We start from the raw sequence: 26088 nt of genomic DNA on the forward strand, positions 1-26088 counted from the left end.
AGTAGACTATTTATTGGGACTTCATCACACATTCAGGTAAAACAAATGTATTGTACACTACAAAACCCACCTATCTTCACATATATAAAGACTAGAACAATCTCTAAAGGAGACTACAAGGCACTTCACCCTTCAACACATTAAAAAGCAATTCAATAAAGCAATGCACAAACTGAACAGTGAAGTGACAGGACAAGTGAACAAAACAATACATTTCACCATGCCTTATAATTGTGAATATATAGGTTTATTACATGATTGTGTGATATTACTACCTGTTCGTTACATTTCTTGGTGTGTTCAAGGTGTAAATAACTTTTTTTTTCTTCAAAATTGAACTTTGATGGCATTTCAAAGGATACACTACCAACAGTCAATACAATTCCGCACTGAGTCCCCTTTCTCTCCCATCCTCCCTTCCCCCCAGCCCCATGCAGCAGATGCTATTCAGTTCACATATGCTCGTATCTTTAGCTCCGACTCCCCGCCACCCGGGGTCCGGCCCTCGCAACACCCATTGCGTTGACTCTTCCAAGTGGCCACCGGAGCCCTAGTTTGTAACTTATACCCCACCCCCGCACCTGACCTCCCCGTCCTCACCTTGTTTGGGCAACTCACCTTCTCTACATTGTTCACCGGCCATACTTCTCAAAAAAGGGCATCCACTGGCCTTCGATATTGTACCGGGATTCGCCCAGAAGATGTGTCAAAAACTCCATATTGTATATGGCGCATACCTTTCCCACCCATTCTTTTTCCACAGCCATGCATCGACTTTTCCACAACTGAGCCGAGCAACATCTAGCTGCCACCACCATAACCCGTTCCATATGCCCATCTCCACTCTCCTCCTCTCCTAGGTGGACCCCAAAAAGGAGGAACTATGGCGAAAAACCCCTGTGTTCCCCATTGACCCCCCCTGATTCACGATAGGACTTCTCTCCAGTAGACTTGCACTCTATGACAGCCCCACCACATAGGACCATAGTCCCCTCCCGCTTGATTACACTTCCAGCATTGCGGGTCCTGCCCCCTACCCATCTTGGCCAACACCATCCGCAGATAGTGCCATCTGTGCAACAATTTCAGGGCCTGGTGTCTATACAGGAGGGAAGCCGTGGCGTGGTTGACCCTTCTGCACATCAGTTCCCAGATCGTGCCCCCACCTAATTCTAGCTGGGGGTGGGTCCCTGGGTTCCGTCAATAGGATTGTCCTATACAACCGTGAAATAAGCCCATTCGAGCCCATCAGCGTCAGCAGGAGCTGCTCAAAGTCCTTCAGTCCTCTCCTTAGGTTCTCACCCCATGGGCCTCCCGTCAGCACCCCTTTCAGCTGTAGGTAACGGAATACCGATAGCTTTCCCACTCTCAAACACTCCTCCAACCTGTCCAGTGAAATAAAGTCCCCCCTTCCCACATTTGACGGGCCTGGGTGAACCCTGCCTCATACCAACGCTGGAACGCCAGCAGTTCCTTGACCCCATCCCGCAAAGGCGGGCCCAGATATAACTCAATGGGGACGGGCACGTGGACAGCCACCTATTTCTCCCCCCCCCCCAAAAAAAAGGGAATAAAGGACTTCCAGGACCGGGTGATAGAACAGTCTCCTCTGGATGCGGGACCTTGGCACTCATAGCCATTCCCCTAGCGAAACTGGGTCCAGAACTGCATTGTTCATCGGCACCCATTGTTTGTCGGTGTGTGGGTCCAAGTATTCCACCAATATACGGAACTGGGCAGCCCTGTAATATTTGAAAAGATCCGGAAACCCAACTCCCCCCTCTTCTTTCTGCAGTATTAATATCCTAGAGGCGATCCTATGCTTGGCCCCCGCCCAGAGGAACTTTACTAGGGCTGCCTTGACGTCTTCAAGAAGGACCTCGGGACCTTCACCGGAAGCATTTGGAATAGAAATAGAAATGTGGGCAGTGTCACCATTTTAATGGAGTTTAATCGCGCCATCCATGTAAGCTTCAACCTTGCCCACCTCTCCATATCTTTCCATACCACCGACCATAGCAGCAAACAAAAAAATTCCCGGGGAAAAGCTCTCCGTACTGGCGGGATACCTGCAACCCTAAGTATCGAAAGGAATCTTCTCACATCTGAGAAGGCAGCCCCCTTATAGATTCCCTCTCCACACAAGACACCCTGACAACGTAGGCCTTTGACTTCCCAAGATTAACCTTAAAGCCAGATAGTTCCCCGTAACTTTCTAAACCCTCCAATACTCGTGGGACTGACTGCACTGGTTTGGTGATGTAGCGCAGGGCATCATCCGCAAAGAGACTGACTTTGCATGTTAATCCGCCTATGGAGGACCCCCCCCCCCCCTTATTCCCTCATCTTTCCTCAACCCCACTGCCCACGGCACCATCACTAACGGATAAAGCAACAGAGTGAGTGGGCACCCCTGTCTCGTGCCTCACCGAACAAGCCTGCGATGTGCCCCTGTTCACCACCACCCTTGCCGTTGGTTCAGAGTCCAGCGCTTTGATCCATCCCCCCGTTTTTGGCCCATCCCAATAGTTGAGAGAACCTCCTCGATGAAAGCACAGCTTACCTTGCCAAAGGCCTTCTCTGCATCTAAGGCCAGAAATAAGGACCCCCCCTCGTATCTTACCCCTGGTGCAATGTGGATGTGCAGTGTCTTACTGAGATTGTCCGTCCCCTGCCTGCGCATAATAAAATATGTCTGATCTGCATGTATCAGTCACGGGAGGCATAACTCCAGGCATGACGCCAGCACCCTGGCAAAGATTTTAGTATCTACATTTAATAACAATTTCTTTAACTGACTGCCTAAGCTGGATGTTGTTGTTCTGGGTGTACTCATTGGGCCCCTAATCACACTCACTCCTGAGACTACGCCTTGCCTACTCTCCACATTACTTTGTGTTAGGTAAATTTTGAACATACTGCTATTTTACCTATACATTTGTAGAACCCCCAAACTTTTTGCTTTGTTTCAGCCTCCTGTCCTGACTTTTGCCAGTTGAGCACAGCCTTCAGCTACACTCCACTGTTCTAGGAAAACTGACTTGTCCTTCTCACAGTCAGTACTGGGCAACGTTGTTTCCCTTTGTCAGGATGTATAGGTTCCTGGCTGGGACTCACCTGTTGTTTCTTGTGTGGGGACTTTTTAGCTTTCTTCTCCTTTGTGGATTTCTTTTTTGTCCAGGTCTCGTGGAGGAAGGGGCGAGTCTCCCCTGACGCCACCCTGCCAGAAGCACGGAAACTGCTCTCCTAAACATCCGTGAAGATCTGCTCACCAACCTTGACTCTAACATTCCCTCTGTCCTCATCCTACTCGATCTCTCTTCTGCCTTCGACACGTTCAACCATACCATCCTGCTCAACCGTCTCTGTGAAAACCTGGGTATCACTGATCAGGCTCTGGCCTGGCTGACCTCTTTCCTCTCAGATCGACCCTCCCATGTCCAACTTGGGTCCTTCCTTTCATCTATCTTCCTCTCTACCTGTGGTGTTCCCCAGGGAACTAACCTCTCGCCCTGACTTTTCAACCAATACCTGGCAACTCTTGCCCACTGCATTGCCATTTTCTGCTCAAATTTCCAGTGCTACGCTGACGACACTCAACTCATTTTCAGGCTGCCCTGTGCCACCTCCTCTCCCTCTCTCATCTCTGATTGCCTAACTGCCATTCAAGATTGGTGTGCCGCCAATGATCTTTGTCTGAATGTCAGCAAGACGGAGATCCTCCTCATCGGCACACCTTCACCATCCTTTCCCCTCACTCTCTGGCCGGCCTCCCTTGGCCCTCCTCCTACCCCCACCTGCAAGGCTAAGAACCTCGGGGTCATCTTTGACTCCACTCTTTCCTTCTCCACCCACATCTCTGAGGTCTCTAAAAAGTCAAATTTCCGACTGCACCTCCTCAGAGGTACTCTGCCTTTCCTATCCTTCCCCCAGAAGCTCATGGTATCTCAAGCTCTGGTTCTCTCTAGCTTGGACTATTGTAACAGCCTCTATCTAAATCTACCTGCCTCTACTCTCAGCCCTCTGCAACAAATCCAGAACAGGACTGCGAGACTTGTCCTTAGCCTCAAGCCCTGGGATCGTATCTCTCCAGCTCTGAAATCTCTCCACTGGCTCCCAGTGGATGCAAGGATTAAATTCAAAACCTTCTGCATTGTCCACAAGGCTTTCTGGGGCCTGGGTCCAAAATACCTTCAGCTATCCCTCCGCAAATACCTCCCCTCTCGAGCTCTTCGCTCCTCTACCTCCAACTCACTCAGGGTCAGTCGTTTTTCTAAGAAACGAGCTGGGGGTAGATCTCGGTCTTCGGCTGGGGCCTCCCTCTGGAACAGCCTCCCTGCCACTCTAAAACTTGAGGCGAACCATCTCCCGTTTCGGAAGCACCTCAAGACCTTCCTCTTTTCTTCTGCCTTCGCTCCCCCTCTCCCCTGCTGATCTGTTCTCTCTTGGCACCGTGCACCTGGCCACCTTTTTGGGCCCAGGTACCTGCTCATCCTGCCACCCTCCCGCACTGCCTCCGGGCAACCCCTTGCACTGGGGTCTGTATCTGTACCCATACAGCCCCCCCTTTTTCTTCCTGCACTTATCAGACCTAACCTGTCTGCTGCCTTAAACCTAGCACTTGCAAATTGCTGGCTGCATTACCACTGTTTGTTGCCTTTATTCTTTATTTATTGTTATTTATCTGTTTCTCCTCTGCTTCGCACTTTCCACCTCTTCCCCCCCTTCCATGCACTTTTCCCCCCTCCCCCTCTCCCATGCACTTGCGCGTTCTCAATGTCACTGGGCCTAGTAAGATCGCTGTTTTTGTTCCCCTCCCTTGCCTTGTCACGCTCTGAAACACGTGTACGAGCGCGATAGAAATAAAATATCAATCAATCAATCAATCAATGGTCACACAGTCAGGCAGAGGAACCCCGGAGCGACAACCCAATACACAGGAAAAAACGATCAGCTGTAGATGTTATGCACGTGTTGTCCAGGCAGAGATGAAAGATCCCGGAACTTCGGCGGACAGAGTAACAGCAAGTTCGGGAGGAAGGATGAGGAAGCAGAAAGCAACTGAACGGAGAGCCAGGATCCAGGAAGGCAGCAGGGAGGAAGGATCGGCCCAGAGAACGCTGAATGAGGGAAAGAACAGGAAAACAAGGTAACTCACAAGGAAGAGCTGAGCTGGGCACAGAGTAGCCAAGCGTTGAGACGCGAGGTGCTCCGGCTCTGCTATGCATATAAACACACTGCGTGGAAGAACTAGACCGCGCACAGCAATGCTATGCTGGACTAAACAGGCGGTGGCCATGTTGTGAGGAGCAATGGCATCCGCAAATCGGGAATGGTGTCTCCAGCTGGCCAAGTGAGTCCTGGGAAGGTAAATCATGACACCCTTAGTTTTATGACTTTGTTGCCACTTTTGGCAACTGTATTTCAGTGTGCAAAATACATTACTGTACCGCACACTGGGGTGCTTGCATTTTCGGGCCCTAGCCATCCACTAAGGATTTTTTGGTAACTGGGCAATGTGCCTAGGAGTAGACTGTTGGCAGCAGAAGCTTTTTCGGGTATATTTATGAACTTTTACTGAGCCATACTGTGCTTATCGCATGTGGCTTATGACTGTGGCTAGTTTCCGTCATGGCAGTGCCACAAGGTCTTTTGGCTTCTCCTTCGGCCATTTTGTCAGTTGGCCTTCCTCCTGAACTTTGTGACCCGTGGAGTCCTTATTTGGGTATGCATTCACCCACAAAAGCCGGCACTGTTACATGTGTGAGTACCCAGGAAGTGGGCTGGAACTGTCTGGTCCCAATCCACATTACTGGTGCCAGGATATCTGGTGTGAACAAAAGCCTGAGAGCCAGATTGGTCCCTGATAGAACCACTGCTGGTGTGCATGAGTGGGACAGATCTCCTCATTGGCCAGCTGTGTGCGAGCACCCCCCTGGACATTGGGCTATGAGGCGGGGGTTCTGAGTGCAGACCTGCAAATCACCCATAGGTCCAAAATGACCTATACACAGAGACCAGTATCCAGAGAAACGAAGCAGATCCAAGGACTGTCCGGAACCGTGCAGAAAAGGTTTGGCACCCTGAGCCCACTGTTGTCCCGGTAGGGCCCTGCTTTGCGCTTGTTCTCCGAAGGCCTGCAAAGGTGCTGCAACCCCTTGGAGTAGTGGGACCAATCACTCTTGATGCCGCCTTGGTACCCTGCAAACAAGCCCTCTTGGAAGTGTCCCTGGACCCTTCAGTGGACTGACCTGAAGGTTTTCGGCTTGACCTTTGGGGAAATCCTAGTTCGCACTGCAAAGCATCTTCCTGCCAAATCTGCCCCCGCTGCTTTTGGCCATCAGAGAGAAGCATGGGTCAGTCAGCAAGACTTGGGTGCCCCTGCTTCACTGTGCGACAGTGCTGGTCGCTGCTGGTGACTTTCCCACATTTCTTCAAGCGTTTTCAGCCCAGCTGCACCTTTCCCACATTTCTTCAAGTGTCTTGAGTCCAGCTGCATCAGTGCTTTCTTTGTCCTGCATTCGAGACGAGTGATCCAGCACCAGCTGTAAACTGGTCCTGCATCTGCACCCGCAGCGCCTGTGCATCTTGAAGCTTAACCAAGGTGGGAGTTTGTACTCCAGGCGACCACCTTGAAACCTGCCAAGTTTGACCCCAGAGTGAGCTAAGGGCAGTGAGTAATCATACCACTTACCGATGGCCCCTTCTTCAACCTATCTCTTTTTACACATAAAAACGATCCTGTCTGGTCCTTGCCTCGGCTTGGGTGGCCTCTGCTTCCTAAAGCCTTCTTAAAGTTGGGGACAGCTTAGTTCTCAGCAGCAGACCCTGCTCTGACTCTGGGAAACTATTTTTCCACACTTTAGTATCCTCTTGTAACTTTTTCTCCCCCTAGAATTTTGAACTTGACATTGAGCACAAGGCTCAAATCTTCGTAGGTCTGGACTTGTAGAGTTAGGGATATCCATTGCTGGAGTTGGCCATTGTGATAAAGTTTGTCTGCTTTCCCTCCTCGCAGATTTTAGTGGGAATCTGCACTTCACCACATTGATCGAAAAGTGACTGTATCCATATTTTGGATAGTGTGTGTTTAAGTAGTGTTATTACTGTGTTTTCCATTATTCACTTGTGTTTGTTCCGGGCCTAATAAATTGAGTTTTTTTTATATACTAATGCCTAAATGTCATTCTTGTCGTCCTACTGTGTTTGCGCATCAAAAACCTCAGATCACCCCCACTACTCCTGAGATTTAGCATTGACTGCTCTCCAAGCTACTTTGAATTCTCCTGCCTAACTTCACAGAAGTGTTCCCTGTTTGACTAACAAGGGTGGCCTCCTGAACATCTGTTCACCAGAGCAGAGTTCAGAAATCCATTCTAACAAATTGGTGTACAGCGGTTGGATAAGAACTGAAGTACTTGGTGTTAGGGAGAATTCCCAGAAATGTGCTCATTCCTCTCTACCTTAGAGACCCCCAGCACTTTTGCTGGACTCTAGGACTTTTTCTAGGATTTTGAACCTGGAGAGATTGAGACCTTTTTCCCACTCTCATGTATTTTTCTGATTGTTTTTGGAGTGTGACAAACTCCATAGGCATTGTTTTGCATTGTGTCACAGAGCACCCTTTAGTACAGTGACACAGGGAAGTCTTTCAGACTTCCCAAGGTTTAGATACCTTTCTCTTGGATTAACTACTGTTTCCAAGAACAGTAAAGTGAAATTGACTTTACTTACATTGTAAACTTTCTAGACCCAGCACATACTATTTTACCATAGGGTGCTGGAGGGATTACTTAGTAGCCCCTTTATCTAGCTTCTCATGTAGCATTGTTTGTTACCCTTAACACAATTAAAAGCTGGTGGCAGTGGTTTCTTTTTACTACTGTGTCATGTATTTACCACAGGCTGCGTTCACAGCTACAGTAAAGCAACCATGGGTGCCATTTTTGTCAAAATGGCCCTGGTCTTCTTTTTTCGCCATTTCTTGTTGTTTTTGTTCTTCTTGAGATTTACTCTGTGTGCCAAACCAGGTTTTGCTCCCTTTGTTGGTTTTGTCTTTGACGGGCTTCACAAGTCAAACCTGCCTCTGGCTCCAGAGAGTTTGGTGGGGCCAGGAAGTGAGGGAGGTGCCCGAAACACCCTGTGCTTAGTCTCCTAGGAGACAGAAATGCACTCCTTGGTGATTGGCCTGGCTTGCTGTCCGGCAAGGACAGCCACCCTGCTGGCTGATTGACAGGTAGGCTGGAATGAATGGGAGAAACCTGCATAAAAAGGCGAGGCTTTTTGGCTGGAAGGCAGAGTCAACCATTAGACGAAGGAATCCGAAGAAGAACTGGAAGAAGACGCCTGCTGCAACTCCTGGACTGTTGGTTTGCCCGGTGAAGCCCTGCTCCTGTGCTGAAGCTCCAAGTTCGCCTCAACAGAGAAGCCCTGCAAAGACGACTTCTCCCCTTGAGTTGGTGGGACCAATCAACTCTCCTAGTAAGCCACCTGGACATCTGTCTCAGAGCTGGTTGAATTTCCAGAGTGCTGCTGGAAACCATATAGCCAGGGAGAGAAACACCAGTTTGTGTGTGTTGCTTTAATTTGGCCAAGCGACTCCAGGAAGATCCTCCGGACTCCCAGGAAGCAGGACTGACCGAGCCTGAGCCCCCTCAACAGAGTGCGGGACCCGAGATGCAAGGAAGGGCCATTTCGACAGCCAGAAACCATGGTGGTGCTGTTGCGGTAGATGCGAGGAGCTGAAACAACAAAGAACCACTGATTTTAAGTTTGCCGGTTGCGGTCGGTGACCATCCCGTTGTGGTGCAGTAGTCCCCAGGAGTCCTCCCTCTTGTCCCCACGACTGAGGCCCAGGAACAAGCAGGACCTGCAGAGCTGCACAGGAACCAGGATCACCAGCTGCATCTTTTCTTCAAACCAAAGGTACTGTAAAGTCTGAGAGAACTTACCTCTCATTGTAGATTTGCTTGTAGCTTCTACTTCACAAGTCTCACGGCTTGTGGCCCTACATTTGATTCTTCTTTCTTCTTCAAAGAACTTTAAAAACATTGTGCAAAGACTTGTACTCACGTTCAAGACGTTCTCCAGTTACCAAGACCTTTGCCCATTGACATTGGCTTAGCCTAGTTCCCTGAAGAGCCCTTCTCTCCTTCTCTCCTCTGTTGTTGTGTTGCACCTAACCTTCCAGGAAGGGGTTAAACTATTCTGCATTGGGGGGGGGGGGGTCAAAAATATCTGCTTTGTTTGCTAAGTGCATTTGAAATCTCTTGTTTATTCTTTTAAATATTTCTTTTGACATTCTCTCTGCCTACTCTAGATGTAACAGTAATATATTAATGTAAACAGCATCCTAGTTATTTAAGTCACCTGAGGGTGTAGGAAGTGTCTGTATGCCATCCCCAGTGGGAATTACTGATTCTAAAGAAACCCGAAAGTGTGCATCTTTGAAGTGTATTCATGTGTGTTGCTTTTATATTTCTCCCTTCTGAAGAAGGCTTGTTTAAATGACTGGTAAATAAATTAATAATTATTTTTTTTATCAAGGAACCTTGAGTATCAGAGTTTATTTAAATACTTGTCACTGTGAATCTCTGTGTAACTGCATTACTGCTCACATTGACACCTCTTGAGATAAGCCTGGCTGCTCAGCCACACTACCAACCTGTGTAGTTCAGACTTATACCAAAGGTTGGGTCCTGTTGCCGTGAGGCTAAGGTTGTTGTAGTGCACCCTAAGGGTACTACCCAAATCTTTACCCAACACTTGGGTGTTGCACATTGGTGTGGCACTGGATTACATTTACACAGTAACACAGTGACTTTTGTTAACCAGTAGTTGTAAACCACTTAACTTATAAAATAGACTCAGTGACTGCTATTACTTTGGGTGCTTCTAGATCTGAAACACTAAGAAGGCTATGTGCAGAAAGGGCCATCACTGCCTCTGGCACAAAAGCTGAGCTAATCCAAAAGATTATTGATTGGCAGGAAAGTAGAATGTTACCTCTTCCCTCTTATGATGGCGCAGAAGGTGCTGGGGCTGCTCCAAGTAACAGTCATGATATGACTGTGGCTGCATCTTAGAGTGAGAGCATGAGGATGATGGTGTCCAATTTCCATGTGGCCTCGATTTCCTCTGAAGCTGAGGCTGTGTTAGATCTCAAGAGACAAAAGCTTAGGCTGAGAGAAAAGGAACTTGAGTTTAACATGGCATAGCTGGAATAATTGGAAAAAGAAAAATATAGGGAACATCAATTGGAGCTTTTCAAGCTGCAAACAGCTCCTCAAGGGGGTCTGGGAATGGTTCTGTTCCCTCCTCACATCCCAGATTTCCTAATGTTCTTCCCAGAGAAAATGACATAATTGAACTACGTTTGAGTATGCATGTGAGGTACAAGTAGTAGTAGATGCTGTTAAGATTGCACAGTTCCGTAGACTGCCCCACTCTGGCTGCAATGTCATTATGGAAATGTTAAAGACTGAGAGAAAAGATTTTGCAAAATTGAAGCAAACCCTGATCTTGAAGTTTGGGAAGACTCATGCCCAATGCTTGAAAAGATTTAGGGAGTACAAGAAAAGGGAAGGTAGCACTTGGGTCACATATTTAACTGAATCTTTAAAGAACTTGACTGGTTGGATGGAAGGTTATAAGGTTACCACTTTTGAAGGCATGATCCATTTGGTCATGCTGGAACATATGTTTGCCTCATGGGCACCTGAGTTAAGCAGCATCTGGCTGACTCTAGGGAGATATATCCTGAAAGGTTAGCCACTGCAGCAGATTTATGGGTATCCCACAGGGTGTCCCATAAAGACAAGCCTGCTTCTGGGAGCAGGAAGAGGGGATGAAGCAGGAAGAGAAAGAGGGTGGGTCATCTGACAAATGTTCAACCCAACAAGGCCACAAAATGTTCAAACAGGGAAAGTCACATGACCATGTACAGGGTAGTGGGGCTAATCATCCCAAGCACAACTATGGTTATGCTAATCCTCCCTATGAGCCAAGACCGAGCGGATCTTGTGCGGCTTGTGGAGCAAATGACAATGTGTGAAGTGGGACCCCAGATGTAAGGTCAAAATCTTGGGGGTCCACTGTGTCAATCTGGCCTTCCACTATAAGGAGGAAGAAATACTCACAAGGCATCCTTCTCGTCTGATTCCTTACCCTGTGGGATAGGATCAGAAGTAGTCTTAGTTTCCCGAGGATCCTGGGAACCTAGAATGGCTGAGGCATATGCCTCCATCTTTGAAAATACAAAGCTTTACTTTAAGGATAGTATCTTGGTAGATGGTGTAGACACCTCTGTCATCAGGGAGACTGGGGCCAGCAGAACTGTAGTGGATTCCACTTTGGTAAACCCAGAGGAGCTGGCCAGAGCCCGTCTGATGTCCACTAAGTTGGCTGATGGACCGCCTCTCAGGTTTACAGTTATGGCTGTAATGCTATGAATGGTGGCGTAGTAAAGATACCTGTAAGGGTTCAGAGGCAAGTCCCTGGGATAGTGCTGCTCGGAAATGATCTCGGAGACTTGGATCTTGTGGGAGATACAGCAGAACGACCCTGCACTAGGTCTCAGACCAAGGCTGCCTTGGCCAAGTCCAAGGCTGAGCCAAATCCAAAGGGCAACCCCACTGCTAAAGGAGTCAAAAAGCAAAAGAGAGGGAAAGAGAATATTCCCCCAACTCACCTACCACTGTGGAGGAGGCAGTTGGCCAAGCCCCTGAACCTGACGAGGAAGACGGGCTGCCTGAAATATTTAACCCACATGACCATCCTGAATTGCAGAGTTTACTTGGGGAAGGTGGTCCTGATAGGGAAGAGTTCAGTAAGGGCCAATGTTAGTGCCCATCTTTGGAAGACCTTAGGAGACAGGCCTGTTCACAGCTTGAGGGTGAACATCCTGGGAAACACAGAATGTGTTCGGAAGGTGGGCTACTATATAGTGAGCCGACAGAGTCCACTGAAGGAGATCATAGGGGTTTGGTGGTCCCCCTACAAGTGAGGCCCTTCCTCATGCAGTTGGCACATGAAGTCTCCCTTGCAGGTCATCTTGGTATCAAGAAGACTAAGGAGAGGTTATCCATGCACTTCCACTGGCCCAAAATGGAGGCCCAGGTAGAAAGTCACTGCGGGAGTTGTGCCACTTGCCTAATCTCTGGTAAAAGTGGTACAACAATTCAGGCTCCATTGGTACCACTCCCTGTAGTGGTTGTACCATTTGAGAGGGTAGGGATTGACATTGTTGGTCGCCTTGACCCTCCAACATTCTCTGACAGCAGGTTTATTCTGGTGTTAGTTGACCATGTCGCCAGATATCCTCAGGCCATCCCACTGAAGACAGTAACTGCCTGGCTAGTAGCTAAGGCATTACTTGGCATATTCACTAGGGTTGTCTTCCCTAAAGAAGTTGTGCCTAACAGAGGCAGCAACCTCATGTCCAAGTACATGCAAGCCATGTGGACGGAGTGTGGGGTCTCCCATATGTTTTCATCAGCTTATCATCTACAAGCAAATGGCTTAGTTGAGAGATTTAACAGAACTCTGAAAAGCATGATTGGAGCTCTTAAGGAGCCCCAGAGGTGAAAGGGGGATCTCCTTTTACCATGCTTACTCTTTATCTACAGAGAGGTCCCTCAACAAGGGGTTGGCTAGAGTCCCTTTGAATTTCTCTTTGGTCACCCTGTCAGGAGACCCCTAGCTATAGTCAAGGAAGGATGGGAACTCCCCACTCCTCCTGTAGCTACAAATGTAGTGGACTATGTGCTGGGATTGAGAAAGACAATGGCCTTACTGATGGCTCAGATCAGTGACAAGTTGAAGGCTTGTCGGGCATTGGTCAAACACTGGTATGACCAGAAAGCTTTACTTGTACACTTTTCCCCAGGTCAAGACGTCCTGATTGTGAATCCCATGAGGCCTGGTGCCCTACAGGATAAATGGTCAGGCCCTTACAGAGTTGTGGAGCAACTTGGTGAGGTGAACTATTTAGTGGACTTTGGAAGGCATGGTCAAGCCCCAAAAGTGTTCCGTATAAATAAACGGAAGACATTCATCCCTAGGGTTGAAATGGCTGCTCTGCTCCTGGCATCAGGCACAGAGGAAGAGGAATCTCGACCCCACCCTGACCTGTACAAGGCAGTCCTTCAGATGGCTCCATTGAGGGTGTCAAATTGGTCTCTCAGCTGTCTCCTAAGCAGCAAGGTGAGGTGAGAACTTTGCTGAGGCAGTTCTCCCCCTTGTTTTTCCCCACTCCAGGTTTGACACCTTTGTGCAAACAAAACATGACATTAACACTGGAGATAGTGTGCCTACCAAAAGTAGGAGCTATAGGCTGTCAGGCAAAGTTAGGTCCCACATCAAGTCTGAGGTCAACAAGATGTTGGATCTTGGGGTGATTGAACCCTCCAGTAGTCCATGGTCCAGTCTTGTGGTTCTGGTGCCTAAAGCAGGTACCTCTGAGTTGAGGGTCAGTGTGGATTATAGGGATCCGAATACTGTCACCAAGACAGATGCTCACCCCGTACCAAGAACAGACGAATTGGTAGATAAGCTAGGTACTGCAAAGTACCCTAGCACTTTTGATCTCACTGTAGGGTATTGACAAATATCCCTGACATAAAATGCCAAGAAGAAGACAGCATTTGCAACTCCAGAGGTGCGTTACCAGTTCAGGGTAATGTCAGTTGGATTTAAAAAGTGCACCTGCTACGTTCCAGAGGTTGGTTAACCATGTTCTGAATGGATTGGATGAATTCTGCATTGCATATTTGGATTATATAGCAGTCTTCAGCCCCACTTAGGAGGAACATGTAAACCACCATGTAATGGTGTTGCAAGCTCTGCAGAAGGCCTACCAGACCATAAAGGCCAGCAAGTGTCAAATTGATCAGGGTTCAGTGGTCTACCTTGGGCATGAGGTTGGTAGAGGTAGAATTCATCCTCTTCTCAGTAAGTTATAACCAGTACAAGACTTGTCTGCCTCCACAACCCAAACCCAAGTGAGAGCTTTCCTGGGCCTCACAGGGTATTACATGAATTTAATGGCAGACCATGGTACCATAGCTGCCCCCCTGACTGCCCTCACTACCCCAAAGAAACCCAAGAAGATTACTTGGTCTGAGGAGTGTGAGAAGGCCTTTCAAGGTTTAAAGGGCTCCCTGTGCCAGGCCCCTGTTCTCAGGACCCATGACTATCGGAAACCTTTTATTGTGCAGACAGATGCCTCCGACACTGGGATAGGGGCAATTATATCACAGCTAGAGGAGAAAGACAAGGAACACAATATTGGATTCATCAGTCGCCAGTTTAAGAACAGAGAGCAAGTGGTCTATTGTAGAAAAATAATGTTTTTCTATTGTGTAGGCCCTAAGGAAGCTGAGGCCGTACCGCTATGGGACCCACTTCACTGCAAACTGACCATAAGACCTTTAAGTGGCTGATGTACATGAAGGGAGAGAATCCTAAATTGCTCAGGTGGTCCATTAGCCTCTAAAGCTTTGACTTCACTATTGCGCATAGGCTAGGGTTCCAACATAGCAATGCTGATGGGTTCTCCAGAATGTTTAACCGACCTGAACATGACACTCATGCAGGGGTGGACAAAGTCCCCCTGTCCATAGTCTGGGAGGGGTGAGTGTTAGGTACAATTACTTACTGCTATTTTACCTTTATATTTGTGTTTGCTTTTGTTACAGCCTTCTATCCTGACTTCTGCAAGTGGAGCACAGCCTTCAGCTACACTCCACTGGGCTTTCGCTCATCATTCTGGATAAACTGACTTGTCCTTCTAGCAGTCAGTACTGGGAAACTTTGTTTCCTGTAGTCTTATGACTTTGTTGCCACTTTTGACAACTGTATTTCAGTGCACAAAGTACATTTACTGTACCACGCACTCGGGTCCTTGCGTTTTCAGGCCCTAGCCATCCACTAAGGATTTTTTGGTAACCGGACGGTAAACTGGTGGCAGCAGAAGCTTTTTCATGTATTTTTATGAACATTTACTGAGCCATACCGCGCTTACCGCCTTTGGCTCATGACAATAGTGTCCATCATGGCCGTGCCACAAGGTCTTTTGTCTTCTCCTTTGGCCATTTTGTCTTTTGGCCTTCCTCGTCATCTTTGTGACGTGGGGAGTCCTTATTTGGGCATGCATTCACCGACGAAAGTCGGTGCTTTTCGTGGGCCAATGCATATCATGTGTGTGGGTACGCAGGAAGTGGGCTGAGACTGTCTGGTCCCAGTCCACACTACTGGTGCCAGGATGTCTGGCATGCATGAAAGCCTGAGAGGTGCAGTGGTCCCTGACTGGACCACTCCTGGCATGCGTCAGTGGGGCAGATCTCCTCATTTGCCATCTGTGTGCGAGCACGCCCCTGAACTTTGAGAGATGAGGACGGGTCCTGAGTGCAGACCCACAGATTACCCATAGGTCCGAATTGGGCTATACACAGAGCCAAGTATCCAAAGAAGCGAAGCAGATCCAAGGACTGCCCGGAACGGTGCAGAGAAGGTTTGGCACCGTGAGGCTGCTGCTGTCCCTGTAGAGCCCTGCTTTGCACTCCATCTCCGAAGGCCTGCAAAGGTGCTTCAACCCCTTAGACTGGTGGGACCAATCACTCTCGACGCCTCCTTGGTGCCCTTTAGACAAGCCATTTCGGAAGTGTCCCTCGGCCCTACAGTGGACTGACCAGCATGTACCTTGGCACCCGTGCTGGAGCGTTTTTTCATCAAGTTTCGGATCGAGCGTTGGGGAAATCCTAGTTCACACTGTAAAGCATCTTGCCAAATCTCGTTGTCCCAGCTGCTTTCTGCCGCAAAAGAGAAGCGTGCATCAGTCCACGGGACTTTGGTACCCCTGCGTCACTGTGCGACAGTGGCGGCCGCTGCTGATAACTTTCCCACCTTTCTTCAAGTGTCCTGAGCCCAGCTGCATCAGTGCTTTCTTTGTCCTGCATTTGAGACGAGAGATCCAGTTGTAAACCAGGCCCGCATCCGCACCCGCAGCACCTGTGGGGATTTTGTACTCCAGGCGACCTTCTTCAAACCTGCCAAGTTTGACCCCGGAGTTAGCTATGGGCAGTGAGTAATCATACCACTTAACGATGGCCCTTAGTTCATCCAATCCCTCTTTACGCACAAAGGATCCTTTGTGGTCTGAAAGTTGGAGACGGCTTTGTTCTTCACAGCAGATCCTCCTCTGGCTCTCTGAACCAAATTTTCCACACTCCAGTATCCTCTTCTAACTTTTCTCCCCCTCGAATATTGTACTTTGTAGCTTTACGCATCACTGAGAGTTTTTACGCACAAACTTGACATTGAGGAAAAGGCTTCAATCTTCATAGGGCTGCACTTATAAAGTTAGGGATATCCATTGCTGGAGTTGGCCATTGATAAAGTTTGTCTGCTTTCCCTCTTCACAGGTTTTTGCGGGAATCCGCACTTCACCACATTGACCGAAAAGTGACTGTACATATATTTTACATAGTGTGTGTTTAAGAAGTGATATTACTGTGTTTTCCATTATTCACTTGTGTTTGTTTTGGGCCTAATAAATTGTGTATTTTTGATATACTACTGTCTAAGAGTAATTCTTGTCCTCCTACTCTGTGTCCTCATCCAAGACCTCAGATCACCCCCACTACTCCTGAGACTAAGCCTTGACTGCTCTCCAAGCTAACTTGAATTGTGCTGGCTAACTTCACAGAATTGATCCATTTCACTAACACAGGTGGCCTCCTGAACATTTGTTCACCAGAGCAGGGTTCAGAAATACACTCTAACACCTTAATTGGGTATTGGCTGGCTAAACTGTCTCCCTTTTCACCCTAACTAGGGTGCCTGCCTGTAATCTGGCCACTATGGTTGATTTTAGAAATTCATCTTTTTTTGTTTTTATCTCTTTATTAAATGTCATCATGAGAACAAATAATTGTCAGTAATCCACCTGTTTAACAAGCAAACCAAATCAGACAAACAGATAAGGAAAACAGACCAATAATACCCCAACCAGCAGAGGTGCCCCCCCCACCACAGCAGCAAGCCTCCTGCGCCCTTGTATAGAGGCTACCTCTGCCACAACCATGTGCCGCACAATGTCCAAACACTCAACACACAGTAGTAATCGTATACCCCCAGCTGTCTGGCGAGCAGCACCTTTGGAGGCGTCCAGTCTGTGCACCTGGCATGTATGGCATATATGGGGAAAAAAGGCAAATCACACTCCTAGTGGTTGCGTTACAATCACCACCATCGCAATCAGACAGATTGGAATGCACTGAGGGGAATTGTCGAGGGAGGACTTGTCATGTGGCCGTGTCTCGCACCTGTAGCCCAGGTGGGGTCCCTTGTGCAATACTCCAGGAGGGTAATCAAGAGCCAGCCTGGAATCAGTCTGAAAGCAATGGGCGTTTAGTGAACTACAGGTTGTGCCGCTCGTAGTCAAGGTAATAACTTAGAACATTTCAGTTATGTGGGAAACCTGAAAGCGTCTCACCCGCCAGTCCCCGGGGATCTGTCACCCAGGTCGCTAGGACACGGCAATTGCTTTTGGATCAGGTCCTGGGGGTGGACTAGTGCGGGAGGATCACCTGGATGGGATGTCCTCGGGGGTGGAAGTGATGAGACGCGGTATCCCCTTCCAAATAACACCTTTTCCCCATCCTACCAGGTTGGATACCTAGGAACTCAACCCCCCACCCCCTTTCCCGACACAAACACCTTTTCACAGACAGGTCAATGTAAGAAAAAATTGACTAACACCCGAGCCATATACCTGACATGTTCCAACACAAGGGTCAGGCAGAGTCAGGCAATTACTGATAAAAACACACACCTGATTTCCATAACGCTTCCACACACTTATAAAAGTGGGAGCAAGAAAGCACACTCTTGAGCGAGGCAAAACACACCAGGGAGCAACAGTTCCGAGATGGCAGTTTAATACGAGGAGAAACATGGCGAGACCAAAAAGGGTTGCAAGGAGGTAATTGCGCTTGGCTTTTCCAGAAGAAGGAAACCTCTACTTTCATGAAACCTTGAGCATAAGAAATACAAGACCAGGAATTAAAGCTTAAGAAAGGTGCATTGTGCTTCAAAGGTACCCGGGGCTCTTCTGCGTTGATAGCCGAGGTGGGGAAGAGCGATTGCCGCCATGGTACTGTCCTTGGATCTGACAACAAAGCAGCACCAGTAATGTCAGAACAGCCGGTGGGTCGGAGAGACTGATAGCAGACCGGAGTGAAAGTGGCAACATTGTATGAAGAAAGATGAGACATATGTTATTGAACTTTTTGAAACCAAGATAGGTACCATATACAGAGTGATCCGGCGCCACATGGGTGCTCATTCGAAGGTCTGTGTTTGGTATCCAACTGAACATGTAAGAATTGTTGAACTGTGAAATCGAAGTGGTCCTGCAACGGGTCAAACCAAACCTTGTGCACATTCGAAAGTCTTTGATACCTCAGAACTGTAATTGGGCCGACCCTGGCTGAGGGAGACTAATTGTGAAAAGGGATCTGAGCCCGGCTGAAGGAGATCTGGGGTGAACCCTAAGTCACCCCAGAAAAGATATACAAACTAATTGCTTCCAGCCCAGCTGAGGGAGACTAATTGTGGGCAGAGGGGATCAGAGCCTGACTGAGGGGGATCCAGGGTGGACCATGAGTCACCCGAGAAAAGGTATACAAACTGTAATTGGTCGAGCCCGACTGAGGGAGACTAATTGTGGACAAAGGGGATCTGAGTCCAACTGAGGGGGGTCCGGGGTGAACCGTGAGTCACCCGAGAAAAGATTGTGGTACAAAAGGGGTCTGAGCCGGGCTGAGGGGCATCCAGGGTGAAGAGTGAATCGCCCTAATTGAATACTTGGAAAGGAACTTTTTGTTTGTTAAATACATCAGACCCTCTGGATCAAGACACTTTTTGAGACTTGGGCAGAGATGGCCCTGATGCTTGTAATAGAACTGTGTCCTCATGCCGAAGAAGCTCAAGAGTGTGCTATGCTCGAGCGAACTGCCTTGTCCTGTGCTGAAAACGTGGGAAAGGGAGGCTGGCCTGAACATCCTTACTTATCATTTTGTGAACACTTGTTCCTTTTTCATGAACATTTCCCCACACTATTTGTAAACTAGGGGTAAGGATAGGCAATTGTTTTTTTTAGTATAGGCCCTTTTATTTTGACAAGACTCCACTAGGACTGCGTTATTATTATGTGATGGTCGTAGCTTGAGCCCATTTTTAGATTTAGGTTTGCATAGGCGTTTATCAGACCCATGATAAAGTTCAATAAACACCCTTGAACCGTGGTCACTTGTGTCTGTCTTACATTGATACAATGCCTTCCTTAAAGTAAGCACTCGATATCTGGGCAGACTCGCCACGTTATCTGACTAGAAGAACCGGGAAGTACAACGCGTGCTCCTCTTGTTGCAAATATTTGGAGCTTAGACTGTCGCAAACTGTTTTATCACAGCCACAAGTATCGATATTAGCTAAGCGGGCCCAAAAACAACTCGCCACCAAATTCTGCTAGGTACTTATAACGCACAGTCCGGTGGACACTGGCCGCAGGCATGGCTATACGCACACATCAGAATACAGTAAGGACTATGACAAAATGTGGTCTTGCTGTTCACATAATTCTCCTCCTTCTTACACCAGACTACGCCTAAATACCTGCAGCGCAGACCTATGATAGATTCGGGCACACTAAGCACATAGCGAGTCTCAAGCACTCATGCCATCTCTTTGCTACTCTCAGCACCCATCCACATGCGTGATCCCATGAGTTGCTCTCTACCAGAGCCTGGCCAGCCCTGCTAAGGCTTATTTAGCTAAATGCACACATGCATCCTAATCTTACTCCATGACTTCCATCACTCTGGACTTTGGTCCTCCAAGGGCGTTCCAACTAACAGCGCATTGAGGCTAGAATAATGGTAAAAGGCGCTGTATAAATGAAGTACAATACAATAAAGTTGGAACCTGACTTGAGCAGTCCTTCTCTAGCAAGTAAGTATTAATTTGATGTCTCAAAGAGTCAATGTTCAGGTACGTTATAGGTTGTGGGATAAAAAGCCTTACCTTCCCCTGCACAAGCGTTGCCAAGTCACAAATGGCTTTTTATATTCCTCTTGAAAAATCAGATAAACAACTATAATTAGAGGTACACTTCAATTGCCCCATAATAGCGGCTACCCAGGGGGAATTTTTGTGTTTGCATTTGATTTATAAAGCACTGTCGCCAAAGCACTGTACAGCAATATTACTGTAATATAAATAAAAATGCAGAAATTAGTAACTAACCTACATCAAATTACGACATGGAAGACAGCAGAAATGCTTTAAGGCGAGAGCGAAATAGAGAGACCGTGGGAGAAGATCTAATAGGGAGGTGAAAATAATTCCCGTACTTAGGTGCAAGAAGGTAGAAAGAACCAGAGTGGGATTTATCACAGGGAGGTTTAAGAACTTCAACGAGAACATGTATTTGGAAACGCTATGTATAAGATAGAACATAGGTTAAAAACTAGAGAGGATAAGTAAGGAGGGGCCAAGCGTGGATTCATTTAAAGACAATGCAACAAAATGAAAAAGAAGGAAGCTAAAAAATGTAAGAGAATGAAGTGCAGGGTGAGAAACTATGTACACCTCCTGCCTTCCCTGTTTACCTTTACCTGTACACCTCCATCCCCTTTTCCTAATGAAACTAGCAGCTAGATACCCGAGAGTTCAGCGTGCTGATACAAATGCAAAAATAAATAAATAAATAGCTGAGTTGAAGATGTAACGTAGGGTAGCAAGTTAATAGGCAGGAGGACCAATTAAAAGGCAGAACAATAATCAACACATGAGAAGACAAGATCTGAGATATGCAGTTTAGTAGCAAAGAAATAAGAGGAAAGAAAGGAGAGAGCTTAACGAACATCAAAGAGCTGATAGTGACATGAACAGGAGATATTAGAAATGTGAAGGGAATAGGAAAGTGAAGAGTCAAAGAGAGCACCCATGTTATGTGTAGAGGGAGAGATGGGGAGAGCAGAAGGAAGAAATGAAAGAGCAGATGGAGAAAGAGGGGCTGGAATATTAAAGAATCTTATTTTTTGAGGCACTGAGATGAACATAGCAGGAATGCATCCAGGATTGAATGACCATCAGAAAGGCAGTGAGAGTAGACTGATCAGAGTAAACAAAGAGGCGAAGTGGCAAAGTTCTGAGAATCGTCAGCATATAAATGACAGCGCAGACCAAATGTAGCAACGATGGAGGTAAGACGCAAGTTGTAAAAGAGTGCTGAGAACAGAACCCTGAGGACACCATGATGTAAGGGAAAGTAAGAGGACCTTACCAGCCCAAGAAATGGAAAAGGAGCAGTCAGAGCGATGAGAATGAAACCATTGCAGAACAGAACCAAAATAAATGAAGAGGAAGGGGAGGACAGAGAGTGGGATGATCAACTGCTTTCAACACTGTTGAATCCTAGGCCAGAACTCCACCAATCGCAGCAAAGTAAGAATAATGGAAGGGAGTAGACTTTTCACTTGTGCAATCCCTATGGGGAAATGGGGGCACAAATAGTGGTAGGCACATTTGCACCACAATCTGTTTTTTCTAGGTGACCACCCCAAGGACACTTGGAATTGCTGAGAACTCTTACTTTAGGTTTTAGTCCCGTTGATGGAAGTCCAGTGGTTACAGGTGCAATGGCTGACGTTGGTGTAGGGGTTGGGTCCAGCTACAAGGTGTTTCCGATCCAGTTTTGGGAAGGCCCTAATAGACTTACAGCTGGATAAGTCAGGCTTGTCAGGACAGTGCCATAATGGCTCCCACAGCGAAAATGGACCACCAAGACCAAGCAGACAAAGCAGTGTGCCGAAAAAACCCTGGTTAGATGTCAGCTAGATAGGCTCGTGGCAGCAGCAATAAACAGGCTCCAGGAAGGCCCCTCTTACCAGTGTTGAGCAGCAGCAGGCAATGATTTTCCTGAGCCGCAAGTTAAAGTTTTGCTGAGTCCCAAGCGCCACCTCAGGATGTCGACCGTAACAACAGAGGCGCTAAATCGGTGAACGGTCAGCCCCCGAGATGGTTCAGGGACATGCCCGAAGTCCAACCATGGTGGAGAAATTATACAGGAGCAGTTTTTCCCCACCAGTCCAAGGGCGTAAGTTACTGATGAGGGTGTTCCTTGGTCCCAGGAGAGGCAGCAGCAGACACTGGTGGATGGTTTGGGCAATGCTGGTTCACTTCAAGTTCTCAGTCTTCTTCAGCAGTCTTCTCGTCTTTTGACTGGGTTCCAGTGGGCGACCACCAGCCTGGCGCCAAAACCCCTGCTCTTATCCACATTTTGGCTGGGGGTTACCCCAGTCCACCAATGGAAAGTATTTGTTTCATTGAAACAGGTGGGGTCTGTCCAGTAATCAATGGCCACAAACACCACATCTGCATAGAAACAGGCACTTCTTGGAAAGGATGTGTATTGGGGCCAGGCAGTCTCAAACCCAGTCCTTATCACAGTGGTACTTACCCGGGAGACCACGCTAAACCCTGTCGAAGTGCATGCACTTACATGGAGCTTCCTGGCCTGAGAGGGCAATAAGACGGACAAAAAGCAAGGTGGCCAAATGAAGGCTTAAACACGTGGAAGCCATTCTGAGTATAAGGTACTCAAAATGGCATGCATTACAAAAACAATGGGCATAATAAATGTTGCCAGACCAAATAGAAAAAGGGATACAAAGTAACCCATGCAACATTCCACTTTAAGTTGGGGTGTGCAACAATATAACATGGAAAAACATGGCTGAGGTACCCCTGCACTGGTAGCCTTAATGTCAGGTTCTGCAACCTGTGCCTATCTAGAGGTTTTTGTATTACATTCCTCACCATTCACTTTGCTAGCTAGGGCTGATGGGAGTTGTAGAGAAAAACATCTGGAGAGGCAAAGGTTGCAGATTCCTGCTTTAAGGACTCTGCCGTGCCCCCAAACTAAATGAGCTGAGTAGATGAGTGCAGCTTTAAAAAAAGGCTTTACTTACCACAAAAGCTTGAGTCCAGGATATAGGCAAATATTCTTGGAGTCCCATTGAAATCTTTAGAGGGACGATGCAAAAAAGAACATTGTTCCCTAGCAAATATCAATGAAGATTCCACAATGGAGGAGAAAATGTTGCTTGCAACTGTAGCTCTCCATAATGGTAATAATAATTATATTGAAAACAACTTGCTCGCCTCCCAAAATAAATCGGACAAAAGGAAGTTTGATAAATATGGAGAGTACTTGTGCTGTTTTCCATCAAAAATTATCTGTTGTTGATTCAATCATAGATTCTGCAGCTGCTTAACTACTGAAAAGTGAAAGTGGATTTGTACCTCCTTTGTATTGCTGCCTATCTTTTCTTAAGGTCCTCACAAAAGTTAGAATATAGCACTTGTGACAGGGTCAGCCCCCTGTTGGTAGCTGGGGACCGGGGGCAGGCAGGGACCACCCTCTGAAGTGGTGTGAGGGGGTTGGGGGTGGAGGGCAGTCCATGCTACCCCCTCACGTGCCATTCATGTTACCAAAGGTACCAGTCTTCGTCACATTGTGCCTCTCAGCACTGTTTCTGTCCAGTGTGCTCTCTTTTCCATTTCAGGGCTCCAATTCCCAGAGTGCTGGAGCAACCACGGAAACCCCAACAAGAAACTTGCCAGTATATGACGGAAGCCACATGTAGAACAGGAGTCGGAGCCCTTCCTTCTACCACACCATCTGAGACTGCAACCAGAACCCTACTGGAAAAGGGTGTGTGATTTAGAGGGTTTAAAAAAAGCGTTTGAACTGTGTAATCCAGCCCCTGGGGAAAAGACAGGTACAGATTGGCTCATAGTCAGGTAAGTGCAGGAACCAACGGAAGGAGTGGAGAGACATAATCAACAGGAGCACAGTATAAAAGGGGAGTGAATGGGATACAGATAAAGATTAAGGTTGTAGGAGTGTGTTCAGGAGGTATGGAGGTGGACAGAGAGACCAGGCAGAGGACGGATGCAGGAGTGGCATGCTGAAGAGTTGGTATCAGAGTTGTAGCAGAGTGCAGGTGTGGTATTTTGTTGTTCCAGTTGCATGGCATGTAGTGTGGTGAGGGTGTCTGTAAAGGGTGGATGCGAAAGCAGGATAGAGAGAGGGAGAAGTGTAGCAGGAGTCTGAGTGAAAGAGAGAGAGGAAGAGGAGAGAGAAAGTGAGAGAGAGTGTATTGTGGTAGGGTGTGGAGAGAGTGCAAGGTAGTAGTAGTGAGGGTGGAGCGAAGCAGGATGGGGTGAAGGTAGTGGTAAGAGATAGGCAGAGAGATTGTCGTAAAGCGTAGAAAGAGAAGGGGGATGTAGTGAGAGGTGAGAAGAGATGTACTGAGCTGTGAGGAGGGGGTGTAGGGACAGGTGAGTGGTAAGTGAAAGTTAAAAAGAGGGGTAGGAAAACGGTGCAAGGAGAGGGAGACTGTGAAGACCAGACAACAGAAGGAAGAGAGGGATAGACATGACAGGAGAAGGGGGTAGAAGGAAAGAGAGGTTGGGAATGAAGCGGCGAATGTAACGAGCATGGTGTCGTGCAGGAAGGAGAAAGATAGATAAGGCTCCAACCTTTAGGCCTTCATCCATGTCCAGCAAGTTTTTCGATAGTAGGGGATATCAATCTCTAGTGACCATCATCCTGGAAACTGGGCTAGGGTGGAGGGAACCCACAGGAAGATGAGAGAGAAGGATATCCATTAGTTGGACCCCATTAAAAATCCAAATAAAAACCCTGGAGCTGGCTTTGAGACTGTAGGGCCTCATTACGACTTTTGCATAATGGGTTAACGGGCTCCGCTAATGGAGGCGGACCCATTAAACCCATTACGCAAAATGACGAGGTCCCCTCGCGGTACCCGGTAAGGACGCCTGGTAAAACCAGGCGTTACGGGGTCCCGCGAGGAGACCAGGGAGCTAACAACGGGCCGGTCGTAATCGGCCCGTTGTTAGCTCCCTCTCCCATTCCCATTGAGCCCTATAGGGGCTCGGATGGGAATGGGGAAGGTCCGGGCCCGGGTTCCCAGAGGGAGGAATTACCGGGCCCTCCAAACTCAGAAGGGCCTGGTAATTCCCCATTCTGGGAACCCAGACCCGGTTTTGGTGGCAGCCATGCCGCAAATAGCAGCATGGCTACCGCCAAAGCCGTAATGAGGCCCTGTGTGTGTGTTATTGAGGCCATTTGGGACACACTGTTGTGCCCTTTGGAGGAACAATTGTTTTCCAATTGTTTACAATTAGACAAGCCAGATCGATGTCTTTATTTGTGTATTTCAAAAAGAGAAAGTGTTTGGTCAGCTAGTAAGTGTTGAAAGATACCTTAATTGGTTGAGGTATTCAGTGCATACTAGTTTAATAAAATGTACCCATGATGAGCTAAGGTTACAAGTAAGTAGCATGCCCTTTTTTTTCTCTCTGCGCAAAGGCGCTGAAGCTGTTTAATGGACTGTTATTTTGCTTTGTTGTATAATCTTTGCTTTTACTTTAGTTGTATTGGTCTGGGTACTATTTTCTATAGTCGTAAGGAACAGTTGCGCTTACTTTTGTTACACAGTTCTTTTTACTTTGATTGTGCAGAGCTGTTCCTTTTCCTTATTTTTCTCCATCTTTTTCTTTTTTCTCTTTCTCCCAACCTTTCTTGCTATATCTCTTTCTGGCTCTCCCCTTATGGGGACCTTACGCCTCTGCAGTAAGTTCGGCACCTGCCCCCATGGAAAACCAGGTAAGTCTATGCTTTGGAGATATACGTTCACCTGCTTAAAATGCGCTATTCAGCCTCCCTGCATCTCCCTTGCACACCCTAATGTTTGTATTCACATGCATCATGCGGTCGCAAGTACGTATGTACCAACAATGAGGGTTTGCAAAGTCAAACAATCTTGTTGGAAGTTAGTGGGCTCTTCATGCTTCTAAATGTTAATTTGAGCCTGTACGGTCAGTTTATCCTGAGTGATATTGTAATCTATCTAGGAATGTAAGACTCTAAGGTGGTCTCCACTTTTGCAGGGCACTGAACAAACCTTTGGTGACCAAAGATGGAATGCACCA

At 47.5% G+C, this 26088-nt stretch overlaps 1 protein-coding gene across 2 annotated transcripts in view; it reads left to right on the forward strand.

Annotated features, from left to right (window-relative positions):
- The window catches only part of SRPK3 (SRSF protein kinase 3), a 1021015-nt gene that overhangs the window by 443105 nt on the left and 551822 nt on the right, over positions 1-26088 (forward strand). For both annotated transcript variants that reach the window (XM_069645381.1, XM_069645382.1), the window contains exon 9: positions 25731-25762. In XM_069645381.1, the coding sequence (XP_069501482.1) occupies positions 25731-25762 (32 nt within the window). The remainder of the gene's footprint in view (positions 1-25730; positions 25763-26088) is intronic.

This window comes from Ambystoma mexicanum, chromosome 2p (genome assembly GCF_040938575.1).
Source record: "Ambystoma mexicanum isolate Mex_15411 chromosome 2p, UKY_AmexF1_1, whole genome shotgun sequence".
NCBI classification, from domain to species: Eukaryota; Metazoa; Chordata; class Amphibia; order Caudata; family Ambystomatidae; genus Ambystoma; species Ambystoma mexicanum.